Below are 23,506 nucleotides of genomic sequence, written 5' to 3' on the forward strand. Positions count from 1 at the left end.
TGGCCAGACATATACGGTCAATTGAATCTCAACAGTGTTTATAGTGCAGTGTAGAAAATACAGCCTTTTCAATAACTGTGCTAAAAATCAGCTCAGTTCAGTTCAGTCAACAGTCCTGTCCAACTCTTTGTGACCTCATGAATCTCAGCCTTCCAGGCCTCCCTGTCCATCACCAACACCTGGAGTCTACCCAAACTCATGTCCATCGAGTCGGTGATGTCATCCAGCCATCTCATCCTCTGTCTTCCCCTTCTCTTCCTGCCCTCAATCCCTCCCAGCATCAGGGTCTCTTCTAATGAGTCAACTCTTTGTATGAGGTGGCCGAAGTACTGGAGTTTCAACTTCAGCATCAGTCCTTCTAATGAACACCCAGGACTGGTCTCATTTAGGATGAACTGGTTGGATCTCCTTGCAGTCCAAGGGACTCTCAAGAGTCTTCTCCAACACCACAGTTCAAAAGCATCAATTCTTTGGTGCTTAACTTTCTTCACAGTCCAACTCTCACATCCATACATGACCACTGGAAAAACCATAGCTTTGAATAGATGGACCTTGGCAAAGTAATGTCTCTGCTTTTTAATATGCTATCTAGGTTAGTAATGACTTTCCTTTCAGGAGTAAGTGTCTTTTAATTTCATGGCTGCAATCACCATCTGCAGTGATTTTGGAGCCCCCCAAAATAAAGTCTCTCACTGTTTCCACTGTTTCCCCATCTATTTGCCATGACAGAAAACTAGTCATTCTAATCACACTAGGACCACAGCCTTGTCTAACTCAATGAAACCAAGCCATGCCCACGGGGCAACCCAAGACAGGCGGGTAATGGTGGAGAGGTCTGACAGAATGTGGTCCACTGGAGAAGGGAATGGCAAACCACTTCAGTATTCTTACCTTGAGAACCCCATGAACAGTATGAAAAGGCAAAATGATAGGATACTGAAAGAGGAACTCCCCAGGTCAGTAGATGCCCAATATGCTACTGGAGATCAGTGGAGAAATAACTCCAGAAAGAATGAAGGGATGAAGCCAAAGCAAAAACAATACTCAGCTGTGGATGTGACTGATGATAGAAGCAAGGTTTAATGCTGTAAAGAGCAATATTGCATAGGAACCTGGAATGTCAGGTCCATGAATCAAGGCAAATCGGAAGTGATCAAACAAGAGATAGCAAGAGTGAATGTCGACATTCTAGGAATCAGCGAACTAAAATGGACTGGAATGGGTGAATTTAACTCAGATGACCATTACATCTACTACTGCAGGCAGGAACTCCTCAGAAGAAATGGAGTAGCCATCATGGTCAACAGAAGAGTCCGAAATGCAGTACTTGGATTCAATCTCAAAAACGACAGAATGTTCTCTGTTTGTCTCCAAGGCAAAGCATTCAATATCACAGTTATCCAAGTCTATGCCCCAACCAGTAACACTGAAGAAGCTGAAGTTGAACAGTTCTATGAAGACCTACAAGACCTTTTAGAACTAACACCCAAAAAGGATGTCCTTTTCATTATAGGGGACTGGAATGCAAAAGTAAGAAGTCAAGAAACACATGGAGTAACAGGCAAATTTGGCCTTGGAATGCGGAATGAAGCAGGGCAAAGCCTAATAGAGTTTTGCCAAGAAAATGCACTGGTCATAGCAAACACCCTCTTCCAACAACAGAAGAGAAGACTCTACACATGGACATCATCAGATGGTCAACACCGAAATCAGATTGATTATATTCTTTGCAGCCAAAGATGGACAAGCTTTATACAGTCAACAAAAACAAGACCAGGAGCTGACTGTGGCTCAGATTGTGAACTCCTTATTACCAAATTCAGACTCAAATTGAAGAAAGTAGGGAAAACCACTAGACCATTCGGTATGACCTAAATCAAACCCCTTATGATTATACAGTGGAAGTGAGAAATAGATTTAAGGGCCTAGATCTGATAGATAGAGTGCCTGATGAACTATGGAATGAGGTTTGTGACATTGTGCAGGAGATAGGGATCAAGACCATCCCCATGGAAAAGAAATGCAAAAAAGCAAAATGCCTGTCTGGGGAGGCCTTACAAATAGCTGTGAAAAGAAGAGAGGCGAAAAACAAAGGAGAAAAGGAAAGATATAAGCATCTGAATGCAGAGTTCCAGAGAATAGCAGGAAGAGATAAGAAAGCCTTCTTCAATGATCAGTGCAAAGAAATAGAGGAAAAGAACAGAATGGGAAAGAAAAGAGATCTCTTCAAGAAAATTAGAGATACCAAGGGAACATTTCATGCAAAGATGGGTTCGATAAAGGACAGAAATGGTCTGGACCTAACAGAAGCAGAAGATATTAAGAAGAGGTGGCAAGAATACACAGAAGAGGGGCACAAAAAAGATCTTCATGACCCAGATAATCACAATGGTGTGATCACTAACCTAGAGCCAGACACCCTGGAATGTGAAGTCAAGTGGGCCTTGGAAAGCATTGCTATGAACAAAGCTAGTGGAGGTGATGGAATTCCAGTTGAGCTGTTTCAAATCCTGAAAGATGATGCTGTGAAAGTACTGCACTCAATATGTCAGCAAATTTGGAAAACTCAGCAGTGGCCACAGGACTGTACCCAGAAAGGATTTCATTCAAATATGAAGGAGAAATCAAAAGCTTTCAGTTCAGTTCAGTCACTCACTCGTGTCCGACTCTTTGAGACCCCATGAATCGCAGCACACCAGGCCTCCCTGTCCATCACCACCTCCCGAAGTTCACTCAGACTCACGTCCATCGAGTCAGTCATGCCATCCAGCCATTGCATCCTCTGTTGTCCCCTTCTCCTCCTGCCCCTAATCCCTCCCAGCATCAGAGTCTTTTCCAATGAGTCAACTCTTCGCATGAGGTGGCCAAAATATTGGAGTTTCAGCTTTAGCATCATTCCTTCCAAAGAAATCTCAGGACTGATCTCCTTCAGAATGGACTGGGTGGACCTCCTTGCAGTCCAAGGGACTCTCAAGAGTCTTCTCCAACACCATAGTTCAAAAGCATCAATTCTTCCGCGCTCAGCCTTCTTCACAGTCCAACTCTCACATCCATACATGACCACTGGAAAAACCATAGCCTTGACTAGACGGGCCTTAGTCAGCAAAGTAATGTCTCTGCTTTTGATTATGTTATCTAAGTTGGTCATAACTTTTCTTCCAAGGAGTAAGCGTCTTTTAATTTCATGGCTGCAATCACCATCTGCAGTGATTTTGGAGCCCCAAAAAATAAAGTCTTAGACCTAATTGTAAAACCTAAAACTATAAAATTTCTAGGAAAAAACATAGAAAATGTCCATGAACTTGGGTCATGCAAAGTCTTTTATTAGATAGGACATAAAAGTCAAAAACTATAAAAGAACAAATTATTGCATTAGACTCATCAAAATTTAAAACTTCTCTTTTTCAAAGATGCTATTTAAAGAGTAAAAGGGCACATCAAAAACTGAAGAAATATTTTCATTTCACATTTTCTAACAAAGGATTTGTACACAGAATATATAAAAAACTTTCAAAATTCAGTAATAAGGGATAAAACAAGCCAAAAATTTTTGCAAAGCATCAAAACAGATATTTCAACCAAGAAAATATACTGATGGCAAATCAGCACATGAAAATATGCAATCAGGAAATGCAATTTATAACCACAATATGATACCATTCAAAAGAGCTATAAGGGGATTTTTCCAGTTGATAGAACTATTTTGTATCCGAGCCACATGATATTAGTTACATGATAGTATATCACGAAGAGTGAATTATACTGAATATAAGTTGCACATGAAGTTTTAAATATATAAAATTTGATTAAAATTAAACAAAAGTGAAAAAAGCATAAAGACCCCCATTTGAAATGAGTCTACACATCAAAACTAGTGAAACAGAACAGTATGTCTGTAAACTGTCCTATGAATACATGAAAATTTGATGTATGGGAGGACAGGCATTATATATCAGTGAGAAAAACTTTTACTAATGAAAAAATGTACCAAACTGCAAGTTATCCATATACAAAAAGTACATCTCTACCTCATACCACATATAAGCATCAATTACAAGTGTACTAACTTAAATAGGAAACATAATTCATGAAAGAAAGAAACTGAAAAACCAATGAATGTAAGATATCCAACATCACCAGATAATGAGGGAAATGCAAATTAAAGAGAGATACCACTTAACAGCTATCAGCAAAATTTTTAAAGCATGACAGTACCGAGTATAGGTTCAGAACTGAAACAAAGAAAAGTTTCATACAGTGTTGGCGGGGGGGGAGTAAAAACTGGTACAACCATTTAGGAGAGCTATTTGGCAATATTTGCTGGCACTGAGAGCTGTATATCTTATAATCCAGTTATTCCACTGACAGATCTATATTCAAAAGAAATTCCTACCCATGTGCACAAAGAGACATGTACAAGTATGTGCACTTGGGGTTTGAAATGTGATCCTATGTATACTTAATGGAATTGTAATAGGCATCTTTCAGCAAATAAAATTATTTATTTCCCTCAGAAATCTCCAATAGGGACTCCTTTGCAATCACTGTAGATTAACATTTTCCAAGTGAGATGTGGTCATATTTCCTTTGTTGTGTAATAAATTAATGTGATGGTCCTGGCCAAGCAGAGCAGAACCCAGGCTTTCTGCCTAGAGTTAGATACCTTCACTTTGCAACTCAATTAAGTAGTTTTTCCTCCCACGTCTTTGTTACAGTTTTCCTACCCTTTGACCCCACTAAGAATTTTATCTTCCAAACACACTGTCTGCCAAGCTGTCCTTCCTTAATCTTGGTGTTAAATCAGAAATCTTCCATATTTTTCCTTTTCCATCAGTATTAGCCATCATCTGCTCTTCTTAATTTTTCTTATGAGGAACCATCCTCTAAGTTGATATTCAGCTTTGAAATTGTTATAGCTTTTTTCAGTACTCTTTTTTTTTCATTAATTTATTTTTTAATTGAAGAATAATTGCTTTACAGAATTTTGTTGTTTTCTGTCAAACTTCAAAATGAATCAGACATAGGTATACATATGCCCCCTCCCTCCTGAACCTCCCTCCCATCTCCCTCCCCATCTCACCCCTCTAGGTTGACACAGAGTTCCTGTTTGAGTTCCCTGAGACACACAACAAATTCTCTTTGGCTATCAATTTTACATATGGTAATGTAAGTTTCTATTCTACAAAACATACTCCCACCAAACCCTGACATTCACAGATTCAGACTGGGGCTGTGAGGGTGTGCTGTTCATTTTTACCCTGTTACACTCTTTCTCTCAAATATAGCAGTGATGAGAAACAAAGAGCCCTGTACTTAGAACCAGTACCCTTGAGACTGAGCCCCGGCTGTACTGTTTATTGACTAAGTTACCTTAATCATTCTAGTCTTAGTTTCTACACTGTGAAATGGGGATATCAGTATCTGTGTCTGCCTTCACAATTCCATTGTGAGAATTAAATAACAGACATTAAATGTGAAAAACTACTTGGAACTTGTAAAAGGGCACCCATAGTAAAGGATCTTGAGTATGGAGTTTTGAGTTAGGTAAAATCAACAGGCAAGGCTATATACTGTCATCCTGCTTGTTTAACTTATATGCAGAGTACATCATGCAAAATGCCAGACTGGATGAAGCACAAGCTGGAATCATGATTGCCGAGAGAAATATCAATAACCTCAGATATGCAGATGACACCACCCTTATGGCAGAAAGTGAAGAGAAGCTAAAGAGCCTCTTGATGAAGGTGAAAGAGGAGAGTGAAATAGCTGACTTAAAACTCAACATTCAAAAAACTAAGATCATGGCATCTGGTCCCATCACTTCATGGCAAATAGATGGGGAAACAATGGAAACATTGACAGATTTTATTTATTTTATTTTCTTGGGCTCTAAAATTACTACAGATGGTGCTGCAGCCATAAAATTAAAAGACGCTGGCTCCTTGGAAGAAAACCTATGAAAAACCTAGACAGCACATAAAAAAACATGACAAACCTAGACAGCATATAAAAAAAAAAAAGAGACATCACTTTGCTGACAAAGATCCATATAGGCAAAGCTATGTTTTTTCCAGTAGTCATGTACGGATATGAGAGTTGGATTATAAAGAAAGCTGAGCACAGGATAATTGATGCTTTTGAACTGTGGTGTTGGAGAAGACTCTTGAGAGTCCCTTGGACTGCAAGGAGATCCAACCAGTCCATCCTAAAGGAAATCACTCCTGAATATTCACTGGAAGGACTGATGCTGAACCTGAAGCTCTAATACTTTGGCCACCTGATGCAAAGAGCTGACTCACTGGAAAAGACCCTGATGCTGGGAAAGATTGAGGACAGGAGGAGAAGTGGGCCACTGACTCAAAGTACATGAATCTCAGTAAATTCCTGGAGATAGTGAAGGACAGGGAAGCCTGGCATGCTGCAGTCCATGGGTTTCAGAGTCGGACACAACTTAGTGATTGAACAACAACAACAAAATCAATGGGAGACTCAGGGATACCAACTTCCTTGACTAAACCTTGTCCCTGATCCCCAGCTGATCTAAGGCTACCTCCTAGCAGACACTGCTGATAGCCATCCCCATTAGAGGATGAGGAAATTATGAAATAAAACAATAATAATGCTGGGAGACTGCTATTATTTGTCATTCAATGTCTACATTTATTATTGGTCCTGGCCTTTTCCAGCTGGAGGACTGGAAGACATATTTGGCTCTACTTCACTTTGAGCTTCTGCTGCTAAAGTTCTCATGCTAGGCCAGCTCTGTCTATTATCCTACTGCAAAGGATTCTAGACCAATATAACACTAAAAAGAGGTGCTAAAAGATTTGAAGGCAGAAAACCTGCTTCCTGACTTTTCTTACCTTTCACTTTGCCATTCTCATCATAAATAAGACTTAGCAGTAATTTTGGCATCCTAAGTTCAACTTTCTGCCAAGCAAATATACTTCTTCACTCTCAAAACAAAGAGTCTCCCCAATGATCTATATCCCAATCTCAGGGTTCAATATCCTTGTACCTCCCTGGTAGGTGGCTCCATGCTTAATATAACTCCACTTCTGCCAACACTGCAGGAATCTCATTTCCTATAGAAACCCCACAGTAAGCTGTCCTTGACCAAATTGGACCTCAATGCACTTGCCATCTTATGCATGAGGAAAAGTGATATTGGAAGACAGTCTTCCCAATAGATCTTCACCAGGAGGAGTATGCTAATAACAATCTGTGTAACACCCCAGCTGTTTTCTAGTCTTGATAAATGCCATATTAAGTGCTTCTAGATACAACAATACATTTGAACAGCTTCCTGTCTGTCATTCCAAACTCAAAATCCCTTGGATACCTGATTTAAATTATTTTTAACTACTCATGTCAGCATTTTCTCTGGGCCAACCAGAAGTAATACATATCTATTAGTCCTGAGATGGAATTTCTGAGTCACATTTTATCTATCACAGTTTCTGTATGATGTTGAACAAGGTGTCAGTAATTCTGAACTGAGAGCTTTCCATCCCCATTCAATTAAATACACTCAGCAATTCTTGGGTTTGATCAATACTGTTGATGGATGGTTTAATTTTCAGTTTTCTCCACTGACAATCTCCGTGACAGCCTCTCCTGGAATGTTGAAGATGATGAGACAGATTATTATGTAGTCATAGAAAATTTGGTTTTAACCCTTCATGTCTATTTAAAGTAGTCTAGCGTGCATAGGATGCATAGCATTGCACAATGGAATCACCTGAATATTCAGGTTTATATAAGAGACAGTACCTGGAAACACAGTATGCAAAACTGCTAAACAACGTAAATTCTAGAAGAGGAAGCCTGTATCTAGGCATTTCACTCACAATGTCATTCTATCGAGTCAAATCTCATTTATAACAACTAGTAGGGCTCTCAGGGAGGGACTTTTGGTGTCCCCAAATTAGAAAAATCACCTTATGTTATATCATTATCTATGGCACTGATGTGGCTTGAGAGGTTATTGCAACCTTCTCTAACCCTCAATATCACCTGAGAATTATTGGATTTAATCTTTTATTCCAATGGATTAAGACATCACTCATTGCTGCTTACTCTTAGCCTGTTTGTCAAAGTTCTCTTCTACCTCCATGGACAACCAAATTACCTGATTTCTGTCCACACTCCCCTCTGAGTTTTGAGTGTATTAGCTGGGTCTTTGAAAATTTCAACACTTTTTATATTTCCCAGTGATACTGCCACAGATCAATTTACATTGTTGCACTCTTCCAGGCAAAAGACCCCTTTCCATAAAAACAGTAACTTTCTTCTCAATGACTACCATGAGTGGAGCATTCTGGTAGGTGATCATTCTCTGAACAAACCAGGTTTCCCAAAAGAACCTTCATTATGTCTCCTGGCCTAGGGATTAGGATGAAGAGTATATTGACCAAAGTATATTGACCAATACTGGACCTTGAGAGGAAACAAGATGTCATTTGATCCTCCTTTCAACAGATATGAATTACCAGCCTAAATTTCAGCTCAGTATTCAAAGCTAGATGACCATTAACTCCACCTGTGTCTTTCAAGATTATAGTAATCATCAATCTAGTTGCCTTCTGACTCTACAGCTGGCTTATAGACATTTCCACACTTCATTATTTTCTGCTAGATTCTGTCTCTTTCTTGGGAATCAGTTGGGATAATCCAGAAAAGTGGAGTATTTTTTTTTTTTTGAAAGAGTTTTTAAACACACAATACCTTGGCCCACTCTGATACCTGGTTCAGGAGATTAGATCCAAAAAAGCCATCACAGTGGTATGTCTCCCACTTTCAGAATGTTTCAAAGGCTGTTCAAGCCTTCCCTTAGTGTCCCCGGTGAAACAGTGGTCTTATTCCACCTATGGCAAGGGTTACAGAAAGGTAGTGTCTGAACCAGCTCAAAACTGTGAATAGTTCTCATAAGCAAGGCCAAAGGTAATACATCTATGTAGTTTTGCAACAATGCCTCAGAAAACTCTCCAAGTTGTATATTCTACTTTTCTTTCTTTTCTCACCCAGCAAATCAACTTTTCTTGCACTCTTCTTATGATTTCCATACTGTTGCCTGGTAACTGGTTTATTACTCTTGGCATAGTCCCTACACCAGTTGGATTGTCTACTTGGGCTCTCACTTCCAATTTCACTCCTGAGTATTTTCTTTCAGATATTTCTCATCTGCACATTCTTCAGCCTGCAAGTTAATCATTCACCACCTAGCTTTAACACCAAGAATTCCAGCCTGAGTTTGAAACACTGAGCCCTCGCTTTTTCCAGACAGACAAAAATCATGATACAAGCACCTAAATAACTAACCCCTTGCCAAAGAAGTATATGCTACAGAGACCCTACGAAAGACATGAGGTTTAGACAAGCAGTGGTCAATTTCAAACTGACAGAAACAACAAAAATGATAATATATTTATGGTGTTCGATTTTATAAAATACTTTTGCATATCTTATTTCACTTGATTCTCACAATAAACCTGGAAGGCAAATATTCATTCATTAAGCAAATACTGAGGACTTACTATGGACTAAGCAATAACTGACAATTTAGCAACAAATCAGGGTCAAAAAATCCCCACACTCCTAAAACTTATATTCGAGGGTAGGGGAAGCAGATAAAATACTTGTAAACTATGATAATGCAATAGATGCTATGGGGAAAATAAAGCTGCAATTTGGATGTAAAATTTTAAATACAATTGCCAAAAAGGCCTCATTGAGCAGGTGCCATACAAGCAAGAGGAAGCCAATATAGTAATTCAGGTGAGAGATAAGGGTGGTTCACACCAAGCTGGTAGCTATAGAGGTGATGGGAACTGGTCAAATTTTGGGGTGTTTTGATGGCAGAATTTGTTACTAGGTTGGATTTAGGAGGAGTCAAGTTTCCTATAATGTGTGCTGGTTACCTTTATTTTGTAGCCAAAGGTATGATGTGATGGTTTAGAGAGGCCAAGTGACTTTTCTAATGTCACTCATCTAGAATGAGCCAAAACAAAATTGTAAATTCAGGTCTCCTAGCCTAGGCTTGAAGACTGCATGCTAGCAAGGGTATTTAGATTTTGAAGAAAGAACAAGACCCTAAATGGTAGAGTTATGAGTGCATGCTAGACAAAGGACATAATATGAATAAAGCCATTGCTGGGCTCCTAAACTGCTGATAGTATTTCTGCTAGACTAAGACACAGTCCTCTATTATGAGTGCTAAGCACTCAAGGCAGGGAACAAAGAGATTAATGACTAAAAGAAGAGAAAAAAGGCAAAAGAGTTAAGCATGAAATCAAAAGATGATATTCAAATGAAAGACACTAGCACAAACAGGAGATCACACAAAAGCAGTGAGAGATCACAATTGTATACAGAGCTCTTGAAGAAAGTTGAGCACAGTGAATAGGAACTAGTGAAAATCAGGTATTCCTCCACAGTTCACACAGTGAAATGGTGAAGTGTTCAAGACAGAAAGCAACAAGGGGTCAGGTACTAGAAGCTGGTTTACAACTCTTGGTAAATGAGGCAGAATGAGAAGTTCATGCCACAGAAGAAAATAATTATTTGTGTAATAACTTTGTGCCCAACCAAAAGATATGAATCAGCAGAAAAGAAAGCAGAGACAAAAATCAAGGCATAAGGGATCACAAGGAGAACCTGTCAATTATATCCCATTCACGGTTTTCCTATACCTCTTCTATGGGCAAAGCTCTGTGCTGAGCACTCCAGGGGAAGAGAGCAATTAATAGGACATGGTTTCTGCCTTCAAGTAACTTGCTAGGGAAGAGGAAGAACAAAGGAGACAAAGCATAGGACCACGTTATTGCCTAGTCTGTAGCTAGCACTATTTCCGTGTGAAGGCTTCCACATTGCTATTTGTAGCTAAAGCCAAAGGATTCCAGTGAGAGAAAAGCAAGAAAAGTCTGACAAAAAATCTCACTGGGAAATCTCTCCAGGGCTTGACTAATTAATTAATGTTAACTAAGTCTATATAGCCTCATTAGAGGGGCATAAAGAAGAATATCTTGATACTCCAAGTTCTTCCCGTGGTCTACCCTAAATACCTCCTGTAGTTATTCCATCCTGTCATGTTTTCAGAGATAGTGGTGACTGTCCGGAGGTACTAAATAACCACCATGACATGGAAACATTGTTCTGGTTATTTAAAGTGAAAGTGAAGTCGCTCAGTCATGTCTGACTCTTTGCGATCCTATGGGCTGTAGGCTTCTCTGTCCATGGGATTTTTCCAGGCAAGAGTACTGGAGTGGGTTGCCATTTCCTTCTTCAGTGGATCTTCCCAACTCAGGGATCGAGCCCAGGTCTGCTGCATTGTAAGCAGACGCTTTTACTGTCTGAGTCACCAGGGAAGTCTTTAAATTATTTATGTATTATTTTAATCAGTTTTTTTTTTCAAGTGGTAAGTTTGAAAAATGCTGTGCTATAAGACAAGACATTTTTTGGATGTTATGTAATAAACTGGTGCAAAAGTCAGACAATGAATTAAATCTCTGCAGTCCTGACCTTGGATATATTCCAACTATCGAGCCCTATGCCTTCTTTAACACTGGTTGGTAGCTATCTACTTCTCCATGCTAATAGGATCCCAAGGAAAAAATGGTCGAGAGAAGAGGTAGAGCAGGAAGGTGCTATACTAGTAGCTAATCTGTGGTAACAGGTATGTCTAAGATCCATTAAAAGACTATAAAAGATATTTATTTATAGACACACAAGTATTGCTAAGTCACTTCAGTCGTGTCCAACTCTGTGCGATCCCATAGATGGCAGCCCACCAGGCTCTCCCGTCCCTGGGATTCTCTAGGCAAGAACACTGGAGTGGGTTGCCATTTCCTTCTCCAATGCATGAAAGTGAAAAATGAAAGTGAAGTCACTCAGTTGTATCCGACTTAGCGACCCCATGGACTGCAGCCTACTAGGCTCCTCCATCCATGGGATTTTCCAGTCAAGAGTACTGGAGTGGGGTGACATTGCCTTCTTCACACAAGCTATTACAACAGCTATTATTGTAAAGTTGAGTTTAAAAAGGGATTTTCTAGGGGATCAAGCTGGTGGAGTAGGAAGACTCTGAACTCAGCTCCCCTCAGATATGTATCAAAACTATAACTACATATAGAGCAACTCTCACATAGAATGAGTTCAAGACTAGAAGAATGGCTCTTCTACAAGCAAGGCTGTAAAGAAAGAACTATACTCAAGTCTGGTACATAGGGAAAAGAAGCAAGTTGGTTGGGTCCTGCACCCTGAATGGGTAACCCCAAAGAGCAGGGGGAAATCACAGGCTTGAGGATTCTCCCTGGAGAGCAAGTGGTTCAAGCCACATATTAGGCACCTCAACCCTGAGGACTAACATGGAAAAAGAGCCCACTTAGCTGCCTTGGTAAACAATGTAGTTTATTAGAGGACTGTAGGAAACCCAAGACTCCACTTGTGAGGAGCACATGCAACCAATTTGCTTGCTCCCAGTTCTAGCACAGACACATCAGACTGAAAACTGAATTGTTCTCTGGCTGACCAGCCAGGACTGCCCTGGCACACACCCCAAACTGAACCAGGCTCCTGCTCCAACCCATCCTGTTCCAGCACTGCTCCTCGCTAAGGCAGAGATGGTCACTGCCTATGAACATGCATGCCTAAAGGGAACAGAGCCAGCTGAGGCCTCAGTCCTGCCTCTGGGTAAGGTAGACATCCATTGCCAGTGTGTGTGTGTATGTGCAAGTGTGTGTACACATGTGGGCACCAGTGAGGGAACAGAGACAGTTCAGTTCTTGACTCTGCCTCTAGCCTTGGCAGAGACCACCACTCCCTACACACACATGTGTGAACACACTGGGAAAGAAGTGGAGGCAGCTCAGTAGTGGAGCTACAACACTTCCTAGCTCAACCCAGCCTCTAACCAAGGTGCACACACTGCGGAACAAGTGGAATGAATTCAGAAGTGCAGGCTTAAGTCCTCATATCCTGGCCATACTCTCAATAAAGACAGAGACTGCTGTCACATTTGGGAGAAGCCCAACTCTCTCAGAGTTCATGCTCCAGCCTCTTGAGCCCCCACCCCACTCCCACCATTGAGCCTAGGAGAATCCCCAGTTCAAATCCAGCCTTAACTTCCACAGAGACTGTAGCTGATAGAGCACACCAAGAGAAGATGCAACCTGTGGCCACCACATGTCCACCTTTCACACCAAAGCCACTGATCATACACAGACTACAAAGGATGTTCCCACACAAGGATACATATTCAAGACCAGGATTGGTAACTATTTTACCTAATTTCATAGAGACAAACAGAGAAAGTTAAACAAAATAAGATAGTGGAGTATGTTTCAAATGAAAGAATAAAATAAAACCTCTGAAAAACCCTAATGAAACAGAGATAAATAATTTATCTGATACAATTCAAACCAATAGCGATAAGAATGCTAACTGAACTTGAGTGAGAATTCCAACAAAGACCAGAAAATATAAAAAAGAACCAATCAGAGCTGAATAATACAATAACTGACTAGAAGGAATTAACAGCAGAGTAGGTGATGTAGAAGAAAGCATAATTGACTTTGAAGGTAGAATAGTAGATATCACCTAACAAGAACAGCAAAAAGAAAAAAAAAATTAATGAGGATTGCCTAAGAGATCTCTGGAACAACATCAAGCATACTAACATGTACATTATAGGGTTCCCAGAAGAAGGAGAGAGAGATATATAGGGGTAGAAAATTTATTTAGTGAAATTATGACTGAAAATTTCTCTAACCTGAAGAGGAAACAAATATCCAGGTAAAGGATGCACAGAGTCCCAAACAAGAAGGACCCAAGACACACAAAAGACATATCATAATCAAAATGGCAAAAGTTGAATATAAAAAGAGAATTTTAAAGGCAGCAAGAGGAAAACAAAGAGTCACATACAACTGAATGCCCATAAGGCTATCAGCTGATATTTCTGCCAAAATTTTATAGACCAGAAGGCAGTGGTATGATATATTTAAACTTCTAAAAGAAAAACTGACATTAAAAGAAATGTGGATTCATGTTGATGTATGGCAAACCAATACAATATTGTAAAGTTAATTAACCTCCAATTAAAATAAATAAATTTATATTAAAAAAAGAAAAAAAATAAAAGGTATTCTTTAAGTGGGAAAGGTAAAACTACATGAAGTAAGAATGTACAGGACAGAAAATCACAACACTAAAGGCAAACACATAGTAAAGGTTATTGATCAACCATAAGCTAGTATGAAGATTAAAAGCCAAAAATTGTAAAATTGAGTATAATTACAAAAAAACAGTTAAGCGAAGAATATGAACATGTAAAATATAACATCAAAAGCACAAAATATGGGAGGGAGTAAAAAATATAGATTTTTAGAATGTGTTTGAACTTAAACGATTATCAGTTTAAAATATGTAGATATAAGTCAACATATATAAACTCCACCATAACCACAAATTAAAAACCTATAGATTCTCAAAAACTAGAAAGAAAGGAACATAAACAAACCACTAAAGAAAATCAACAAACCACAAGAAAATAGACTAAAATAAGAAGAACAGAGAAGGACTACAGAAGGACTACTTTAAATGTCAATGGACTAAATTCTCCAATCAAAGACAAAGAGTGGCCAACTGGACATAAAGGCAAGACCCATCTATTTGCTGCCTATAAGAGACACACTGTAGTGGTAAAGACAAATAGAGACTTAAAGTAAGGGGACACAAAATTATATTGCATGCAAATGAAGACAAAAAGAAATCTAGGGTAACAATACTAATATCAGACAAAGTAGATTTAAAACAAAGCCTATAACAAAATACAAATAAGGACATAATATAATGATAAAGGTGTCACTAAAAAAGAGAATGTAATATTTGCTAACATATATTCACCTAATATAGGAGCAGAGTTGGTGATGGACAGGGAGGCCTGGTGTGCTGCAATTCATGGGGTTGCAAACGGTCAGACACAACTGAGTGACTGAACTGAACTGAACTGAACTGAAATATATAAACCAAATATTAAGAGATATAAAGGGAGAAATTGACAATAATACAATAACAGTAACACCCCATTTACATCAATGGACTGATCATACAGACAGAAAATCAATAAGGAAACAGTTGCCTTAAATGACATATTAATCCAGCTGGACTTAGATATATACAGGACTTTCTATGTAAAAATAGCAGAATATTATTTCAATTAATGGAAACATTACCAGGATAGATCACATGCCACAAAACAAGTCTCAATAAATGTAAGAGGATAGAAACTATATCAGGTATTTTTTTCTGGCCACAATGGTATGAAACTAGAAATCAAATACAGGAAAAAAATGTGGAAAACACAAACATGGAGACACTAAACAACATGCTACTAAAAAACTGATCAGTCAATAGAGAAATCAAAGAGGAAATGAGAAAATACTTTGATAAAAGTAAAAATAAAAACAAATCACTCCAAAATCTATGGAACACACCAAAAGCAGTTCTAAGAGGAAAACTTATAGCAATACAGGCCTACTTCAAGAAAGAAAAAAAAAAATCAAATAAACAATGCAACCTACAATAGAAAGTAATTATAAAAGGGAGAATAAAGCCCAAAGTCAGCAAAAGGAAAGAAATAATAAAGATCAGAATGGAAATAAATTAAAGAGAGACCAAAAAGAAAAGATTAATGAAACCAAGAGCTGTTATTTTGAAAAAATAAAATTGATATGCCTTTAATTAGGCTCATTAAGAAAAACAGAGAAAGGACTCAATTGAACAAAGCTAGAAATGAAAGGGTAGAAATTGCACGTTACATCCAAAGACACAAAAATCATAACGGAATACTGTGAAACAGTCATATACCAAGTAATTAGACAACTCATAAGAAAAGCATAAATTTCTAGGAACATATAATCTTAAAAGACTGAATCAGGAAGAAATTGACAATCTGAATAGACTGATCACTAGTACTGAAGTTGAATTAGTAATCAAAAACTTCCAGAAAAAATTCTAAAACCTGACAGCTTCACAGGGGAATTTTGTCTGCTATCATTTTCTCCTCCTTTTTTCCCCTAGTCCCATAATATAATCAGTCACCAAATTCTTACATTCCCACAATCACCACCTTCCTTCTGGATAACAAATCAATTTGTGACTAGCCTTTTCTTCCTCCAATGCTGCCCTGCTCCAATCTATTATTTATACCAAAGCAAGAGCCATATAGCCTTCATCTAAAACAAACACCCAAAAAAAGACCATGAAAATTTATTTTTAACTTTACTTAATAAGTGTGTTTATTACAGTGATATAGGTATAGAGATTCCAACACTATTTTATGTATATTGTATAATTAAGCAAATTAGTAAGTCAATGAGGAATACTTAGACTGGAATTAGTGGTATCAGTATAAACCCATTACACATGCACATACACACATATATCTACATTGTGTCTATATATGGTGGTTTAGTCGCTAAGTCGTGTCTGACTCACGACACCATGGACTGTAGACTGCCAGGCTCCTCTGTCCATGGGATTCTCCAGGCAACAATATTGGAGTGGGTTGCCATTTCGCCCTTCAGGGGATCTTTCCAACCCAGGAATCGAACATGGGTCTCCTGCATTGCAGGCAGATTCTTTACTGACTGAGCTACAAGGGAAGCTCCTATGTGTATGTATATAAATATGCATATATAAGGGTGTGTGTATATATGTGTGTGTATGTATATATACATATATACATTATTTTCTATTTTTTCAATTCTGTCCACTGAAAGATCTTAGAAACAAAGAAACCCAATAGCAATGAAAATATTTGGCACATAGAAGTTGGATCTTAAATATAATTTCCCACAGAGAAAGATCCCATTTCTTCTTGGAAAAAATGATTGACTGTAAGGCTGAATAAGGGAGAGTACAAGTTAAATATGGAATATGGTTATGCTATGGAGCCAAAAAGTGCTCAAAAATGAAAATACATCAAAAGTCAGCCTGAAGAGGCTCTCACTAAGCAAATATGGGAAATTAGGAACAATAATTCTAATCAAAATAGATAATAACAAATAATAATATTAATGGATTACAATTCACTGAATAAAAAAGAATTCATCTGTTCATGCTGATAGTTGCCTAATTAACTAAAGATAAGGAAAGAGACTTCTTATAATACTGTCATATAATAAATGTAGATGATTGGCAAAAGTTGAATATGGACTACAGATTAGAAAATAGTATGTCAGGTTATATTTTTTGAATTTATAATTTAATTATAATTTTATAAAATAACTTCTATGTTCTAAGAAAGTACACAGAAAGTATTTATGGATAAAGGGTTATAATATCTGCATCTAATTTTCAAATGATTCAAGAAAAATTTAAATATATATACATCTGCATACTTGCCCTTTCAATATGGCCCATGAAGTATTGTAATATGTTTACTTCCTTATGAGATCCCATCTAGCCATCAGATTTCTCCTCTACAGAATATCAGGCTGATGTGTGATTGGGGTTTTTAGAACAAAGACATGTTTCCCAGCTGTTCCTGAGATACATCTGCCATCCAGGCAGGGATTGCTATTTTATTACCAGAAATGGGTGTGGCCAAATGATGTGGTTTAACACCCTATATGCATTTACCTAAGGGAAATTCGGAACCTTCCAAAACCAGACCAGAGAGACTAACCATCGAAATGAAGGATTAGGACACATTTCCAGTACTCAGAGGGAAGAAACTCAACTTGATACTAACCTCATTGATCAATATGGGGAGGGAGGTGGGAGGGGGGTTCATGTTTGGGAACACATGTAAGAATTAAAGATTTTAAAATTAAAAAAAAAAATAAAGTGGTAAATGTAAGTGATAAAAAAAATAAATAAATAAAAAAATAAAGGTACCTTTAGACTCTTTTTAGAAGACAATACCCAGGAAGATCTTAAAACAATAACTGACCTCCAAGCCCAGGTCGCAGCCGATTGTCATAGCCATCCAGAAGACGATCCAAGATTCTGGTGAAGATAGTGATGTTGTCGGTGCTGTCATCAGAAATATCTGGAGCATGCTTTGGAGAGAGTCTGAGGCAGTGGAAGAAAACGAGACACAAAATAATAGTTCTTAATAGCAGATATTTAGATGTCTAAACACTTTAATTCAAGAAAATGTCAATCAGTAGATTGGGCCAGTTAAATGGCTTTGTACCTCCCAAACCAGCAAGTACTTTGGCATGAGTTTTAGCAAACATACGGTCCATCCCTATCTATTTCTGCTTTATTGACTATGCCAAAACCTTTGATTGTGTGGATCACAATAAACTGTGGAAAATTTTGAAAGAGATAGGAATACCAGACCATCTGACCTGTCCCTTGAGAAATCTGTATGCAGGTCAAGAAGCAACAGTTAGAACTGGACATGGAACAATAGACTGGTTCCAAATAGGAAAAGGAGGACGTCAAGACTGGATATTGTCACCCTGCTTATTTAACTTACATGCAGAGTACATCATGAGAAATGTTGGGCTGGAAGAAGCACAAGCTGGAATCAAGATTGCCAGGAGAAATATCAATAACCTCAGATACGCAGATGACAGAAAGTGAAGAGGAACTAAAAAGCCTCTTGATGAAAGTGAAAGAGGAGAGTGAAAAAGTTGGCTTAAAGCTCAACATTCAGAAAACTAAGATCATGGCATCCAGTCCCATCACTTAATGGGAAATAGATGGGGAGACAATGGAAACAGTGAGAGACTTTATTTTTGGGGGTTCCAAAATCACTGCAGATGGTGATTGGAGCCATGAAATTAAAAGACGGTTACTCCTTGGAAGGAAAGTTATGACCAAACTAGATAGTATATTCAAAATCAGAGACATTACTTTGCCAACAAAGGTCCGTCTAGTCAAGGCTATGGTTTTTCCAGTGATCATGCATGGATGTGAGAGTTGGACTGTGAAGAAAGCTGAGTGCTGAAGAATGGATGCTTTTGAACTGTGGTGTTGGAGAAGACTCTTGAGAGTCCCTTGGACTGCAAGGAGATCCAATCAGTCCATTCTGAAGGAGATCAGTCCTGGGTGTTCATTGGAGGGACTGATGCTAAAGCTGAAACTCCAATATTTTGGCCACCTCATACGAAGAGTTGACTCATTAGAAAAGACCCTGATGCTGGGAGGGATTGGGGGCAGGAGGAGAAGGGGACAACAGAGGATGAGATGGCTGGATGACATCACCAACTTGATGGACATGGGTTTGGGTGAACTCCAGGAGTTGGTGATGGACAGGGAGGCCTGGCGTGCTGTGGTTCATGGGGTCGCAAGGAGCCAGACACGACTGAGCAACTGAACTGAACCCAGCAGTAGAGAAAAACCAGTAGAAATCTTAGACAGGATGTCTGTAGGAATAATACCTGGCATAAAGTTGATTTATCAAATTTTGTTTCATGAACAAGAGGGCCCCAAAACAAAAAAGGAAAATTTTAAATTACCCCTCTTTCTAATCTAGAATAGGTTCACAGAACAACAAAGCCAGAAAAACCCTTGAATTGCATGTAATTTACCTATATCTCACCCTGTGAAGATAGAGCAATAAAGCAAAAGCATTCCATTAAATGTTCAAGCCACCAGAACACTTAAGAGATTCCCTAAATTCTCTCATTTTATACATGGGAAATAAGCTCAGAGAAGATACCAAATTTTCCCACAGTCATATTGCTACTGAGGGTCGGACAGAACTATAATCCAAAATTTCTGATTTTCTGGAGACCCTCAGCTATCTCCTGCTTATCCAGTGTGGATGCCTTTTGCAAGCCTTTCCAAGCAGTAGGCTCTTTGTGCTGGTGTGCTATGTTCAGTCATGTCTGACTCTTTGTGACCCTGTGGCCTGTAGCCCGCCAGGCTGCTCTGTCCATGGAATTCTCCAGGCAAGAATACTGGAATGGGTTGCCATTCCCCTCTCCAGGGGATCTTCCTGACCAAGGGATGGAACCCATGTCTCCTGCACTGGCAGGCGGACTCTATACCACTGTACCACTTGGGAAGCCTTTTATGAATCAACTGATCAGGCTGATGGCATCATCAACTCAATGGATATGAGTTTCAGCAAGCTCTGGAAGATGGTAAAGGCCAGGGAAACCTGGAGTGCTATAGTCAATGGGGTCACAAGCAGTCAGACAAGACTGAGATACTGAACAACAAATTAGCCTCCAATTAAAATAAATCAATTTAAAAATTAAAAAAAATCTGGCTAGAGCTGTGAATAATGCTTTCATGCTTTTATGAAGAGAAGCTTGGTGTGGTTTAGCAAGACTAGAAATAAAGAAAGGACCTGGGTAGTTAATGGAAAGAGAGATATAGTGAAGGAAATGGCTGTTGCCCAGGGTCAAGAAGCATAGTATAGAATCAAGTAATAAACTAGATGTCAGGAATCCTACGTCCAAGTGCCAGCTGTGTTTGTGATTTGGAGTAGTCCATTAAAGCCTGTATCACTGTAGATCTTGGTTTTACTCATTCTTACTTTGGATCCAGAAGGTTGCCATTAATAGATATATAATAACTATTCCTAGCATCTAGTTAATCAGAGCAATATAAGACATAGCGTAACAGTTGAGAGGAATCTTGAGAGGCAGTCAATATGTCTTCCTTAGAGAGAAAAATCTACAGAATATTATGTATGCATGTGTTACTTGCTCAGTTGTGTCTGACTTTTTTGCGACCCCATGGACTGTAGCCTCCCAGGCTCCTCTGTCCATGGAATTCTCCAGGCAAGAATACTGCAGTGGGTTGCCACTTCCTACTCCAGGGGATCTTCCCAACCCAGGGATCAAACCTGGTTCTCCTGCACTGCAGGCATATTCTTTACCATCTGAGCCACTAGGGAAGCCCACGGAATAGTAGGAACATCTAAACTGAATAGTTCTCACTCGACACTGCCACTTGCTAGCTGGTAAACTGTCAAAAGCCATTTTGAACACCAATTTCCTTAATTCATAAACCTAATTCAATTTACATAATCATTCAATGTATCTTTAACGAGCATCAACTATGTGCCTATACAAAAAAACAGAGCAGAAAAAAAAAGGTAAAATAAGGCAAGTAATCTCTCCCTTGCTTACAGGTTTGCTGAGAGAATCAAATGATAAAAGTAGATACACATGGAATGAAAAGGGGAATTAGGTTTAACTAGACTGGAGACATGAATTTGAATTTATTAGTTGAGTGACCATAAGCAAGTCACATAACACCTCTTGTACAACAGCTTTCTCATTTTGAAAATTAAAATAACTTCACAGATATGTTGTATTATTATTAAATAATATATTAAAATTTCCAGATTTAATATTTAATATCTAAAAGTATTCAAAATTTGTTTTGTCTTCTTTAAGATAGTAGTTTATGCACTCAAATACATTGAAGTGAAGTCACTCAGTCGTGTCCAACTCTTTTCGACCCCATGGACTCAAATACATTATTCAAATGTAAATAATGACAAAATATAGGCACCCTCATCCGCCAAAGCCATAAGGAAAGCTTTGGCCAAGAGGCACTGGAAACCAGTGAGACTAGAGATGATTGGCTGTTTTAGTGAAAAGAATACCAGAAATGATACAGACACCTTTTTTTGGAAGGGGAAAAAAAAGAAACGATAGTGCAGAGCTAACAAACTGACATCAATATGTTGAGGAGATAAATACAGACACCCTGTCAGGTCTCAGCTCACATTTGGTTTAATCTTCAATATTCTGAATTCATCCTGCATGGGCTGTGGGGAGAGAGGCTGTAGGAGCTTAATTGATTTTGTGAAAACCTCTTTTGTATTTTCCCTTAACTCTCACTGCGGGGAATCTTGACCCTGGTTAGCCTAATTTGATTTCTGGGAAACAGGTCTATGAATTGCATGAAAAGCCATTTTTTGGATTACTGGAAGAGGGTAAAAAGCAGAAACATCAGAGAGTCATAGACAAGCTATAAAGGACTTCAGAGATTACCTACTCCAGGTGGATCTATATATGGGAATTGTAAAACCCCTGAACATAACTTTTAATTTCGGTCCAGAATTCTTGAATATAAGGCCCATATACTGTGCTACCTCTTTTACTGAAATAATAAGTTCCTTGATGATGCATGTCTACCCCCTGCTGACTCTATTTTGATATGTTAGCAGCATTAGTCACTAATAACTTTTAAACTTTTAAGTCAAAAATCAATGCTTGATGTCATTCCAAAACAATTTTCAATAGATTGCTCTATGATTTTGATTACTTGACTTGATTACTAATAAAATTTTATCCCAGTGTTCTCTAAATTATTGCATAGGCAGCTAGCTGGAAGCTGGTTTAATTTAGAACCCAAGTTAGAACTCTCTCTTTTTAAATAACTGAACTGCAACAAGCTGAAGATTCTATAGTTTGTGTCCATTCAAAATAGTTTGGAGGAACAACAAAGCATTATGGTATGTCAGGATTATGGAGGACTTTAGAGAGCATGTAAGTATTTCCCTTCACTTTACAGATGGATGGCCTGAGACACCAACAAAAGAAAGAGATTGTTTAAAGCCATATGCTTATTAAGTTGATGAGACTGATGTAATAACCATGCTTGCTTTGCCTTATATCTATCATTACTGGCTGGACAAAATATATTAATAATGCATCATTAAAAATGAAAATGATGTTACTAAGACACCATCTATAGGTTAGGCAAGTTTAGTCATTTATCGAGTCCTAAAAATGGAAAAGTGGTAAATCCAAAGAACTAGGGTCAGATGAACAGAGTTTTAGTTCTGACTCCCACTAACTGATCATGTGAACTATTTCCTTGCATGTAAAATAGGGATAGGTCCCCAACTTATAATGCCTTTGGAAGAAATAAGTAAAGAGGATAATAAATATAAAATTACTTTGTAAATGGTAAAACTCAACATACATTGAGGATGATCATTCCTTTTTCCCCAAACTCCTGAAAATGTAATGCTGCTGCTGCTAAGTCACTTCAGTTGTGTCTGACTCTGTGCGACCCCATGGACGGCAGCCCACCAGGCTCCTCCATCCCTGGGATTCTCCAGGCAAGAACACTGGAGTGGGTTGCCATTTCCTTCTCCAATGCATGAAAGTGAAAAGTGAAAGTGAAGTCACTCAGTCATGTCCGTCTCTTCACGACCCCATGGACTGCAGCCTACCAGGCTCCTCCGTCCATGGGATTTTCCAGGCAAGAGTACTGGAGTAGGTTGCCATTGCCTTCTCTGGACACCTTTGAAAGACATGCACTTTTATGCTATGGGAAAAGTTAAGCTCACTGAGCGATTAAGTTCAGGATAAATAAATAGCATCAGTTCAACCACATTGAGGAAGCTCCTTAATGTGCTTATGTCTGGGGGAAGCAAAAGAGTCACAGATGTGGAGTCGCTGATGCAGTTCATAAAACAACCCAAAGACAGGAGAAATTTATTTCATTAAAAGGTTGGCATCTTTTTCTAATACTATGTATCTCCTGGGGGAGAACAGATTTTAAAAATAAAGAA

At 38.6% G+C, this 23,506-nt stretch overlaps 1 protein-coding gene across 1 annotated transcript in view; it reads right to left on the bottom strand.

Annotated features, from left to right (window-relative positions):
• The window catches only part of GABRA3 (gamma-aminobutyric acid type A receptor subunit alpha3), a 142,360-nt gene that overhangs the window by 109,221 nt on the left and 9,633 nt on the right, over positions 1-23,506 (bottom strand). The window contains exon 2 of the mRNA XM_052663192.1: positions 17,957-18,078. Within this exon, the coding sequence (XP_052519152.1) occupies positions 17,957-18,078 (122 nt within the window). The remainder of the gene's footprint in view (positions 1-17,956; positions 18,079-23,506) is intronic.

The sequence above is a fragment of the Budorcas taxicolor genome, chromosome X (assembly GCF_023091745.1).
Source record: "Budorcas taxicolor isolate Tak-1 chromosome X, Takin1.1, whole genome shotgun sequence".
Lineage (NCBI taxonomy): Eukaryota > Metazoa > Chordata > Mammalia > Artiodactyla > Bovidae > Budorcas > Budorcas taxicolor.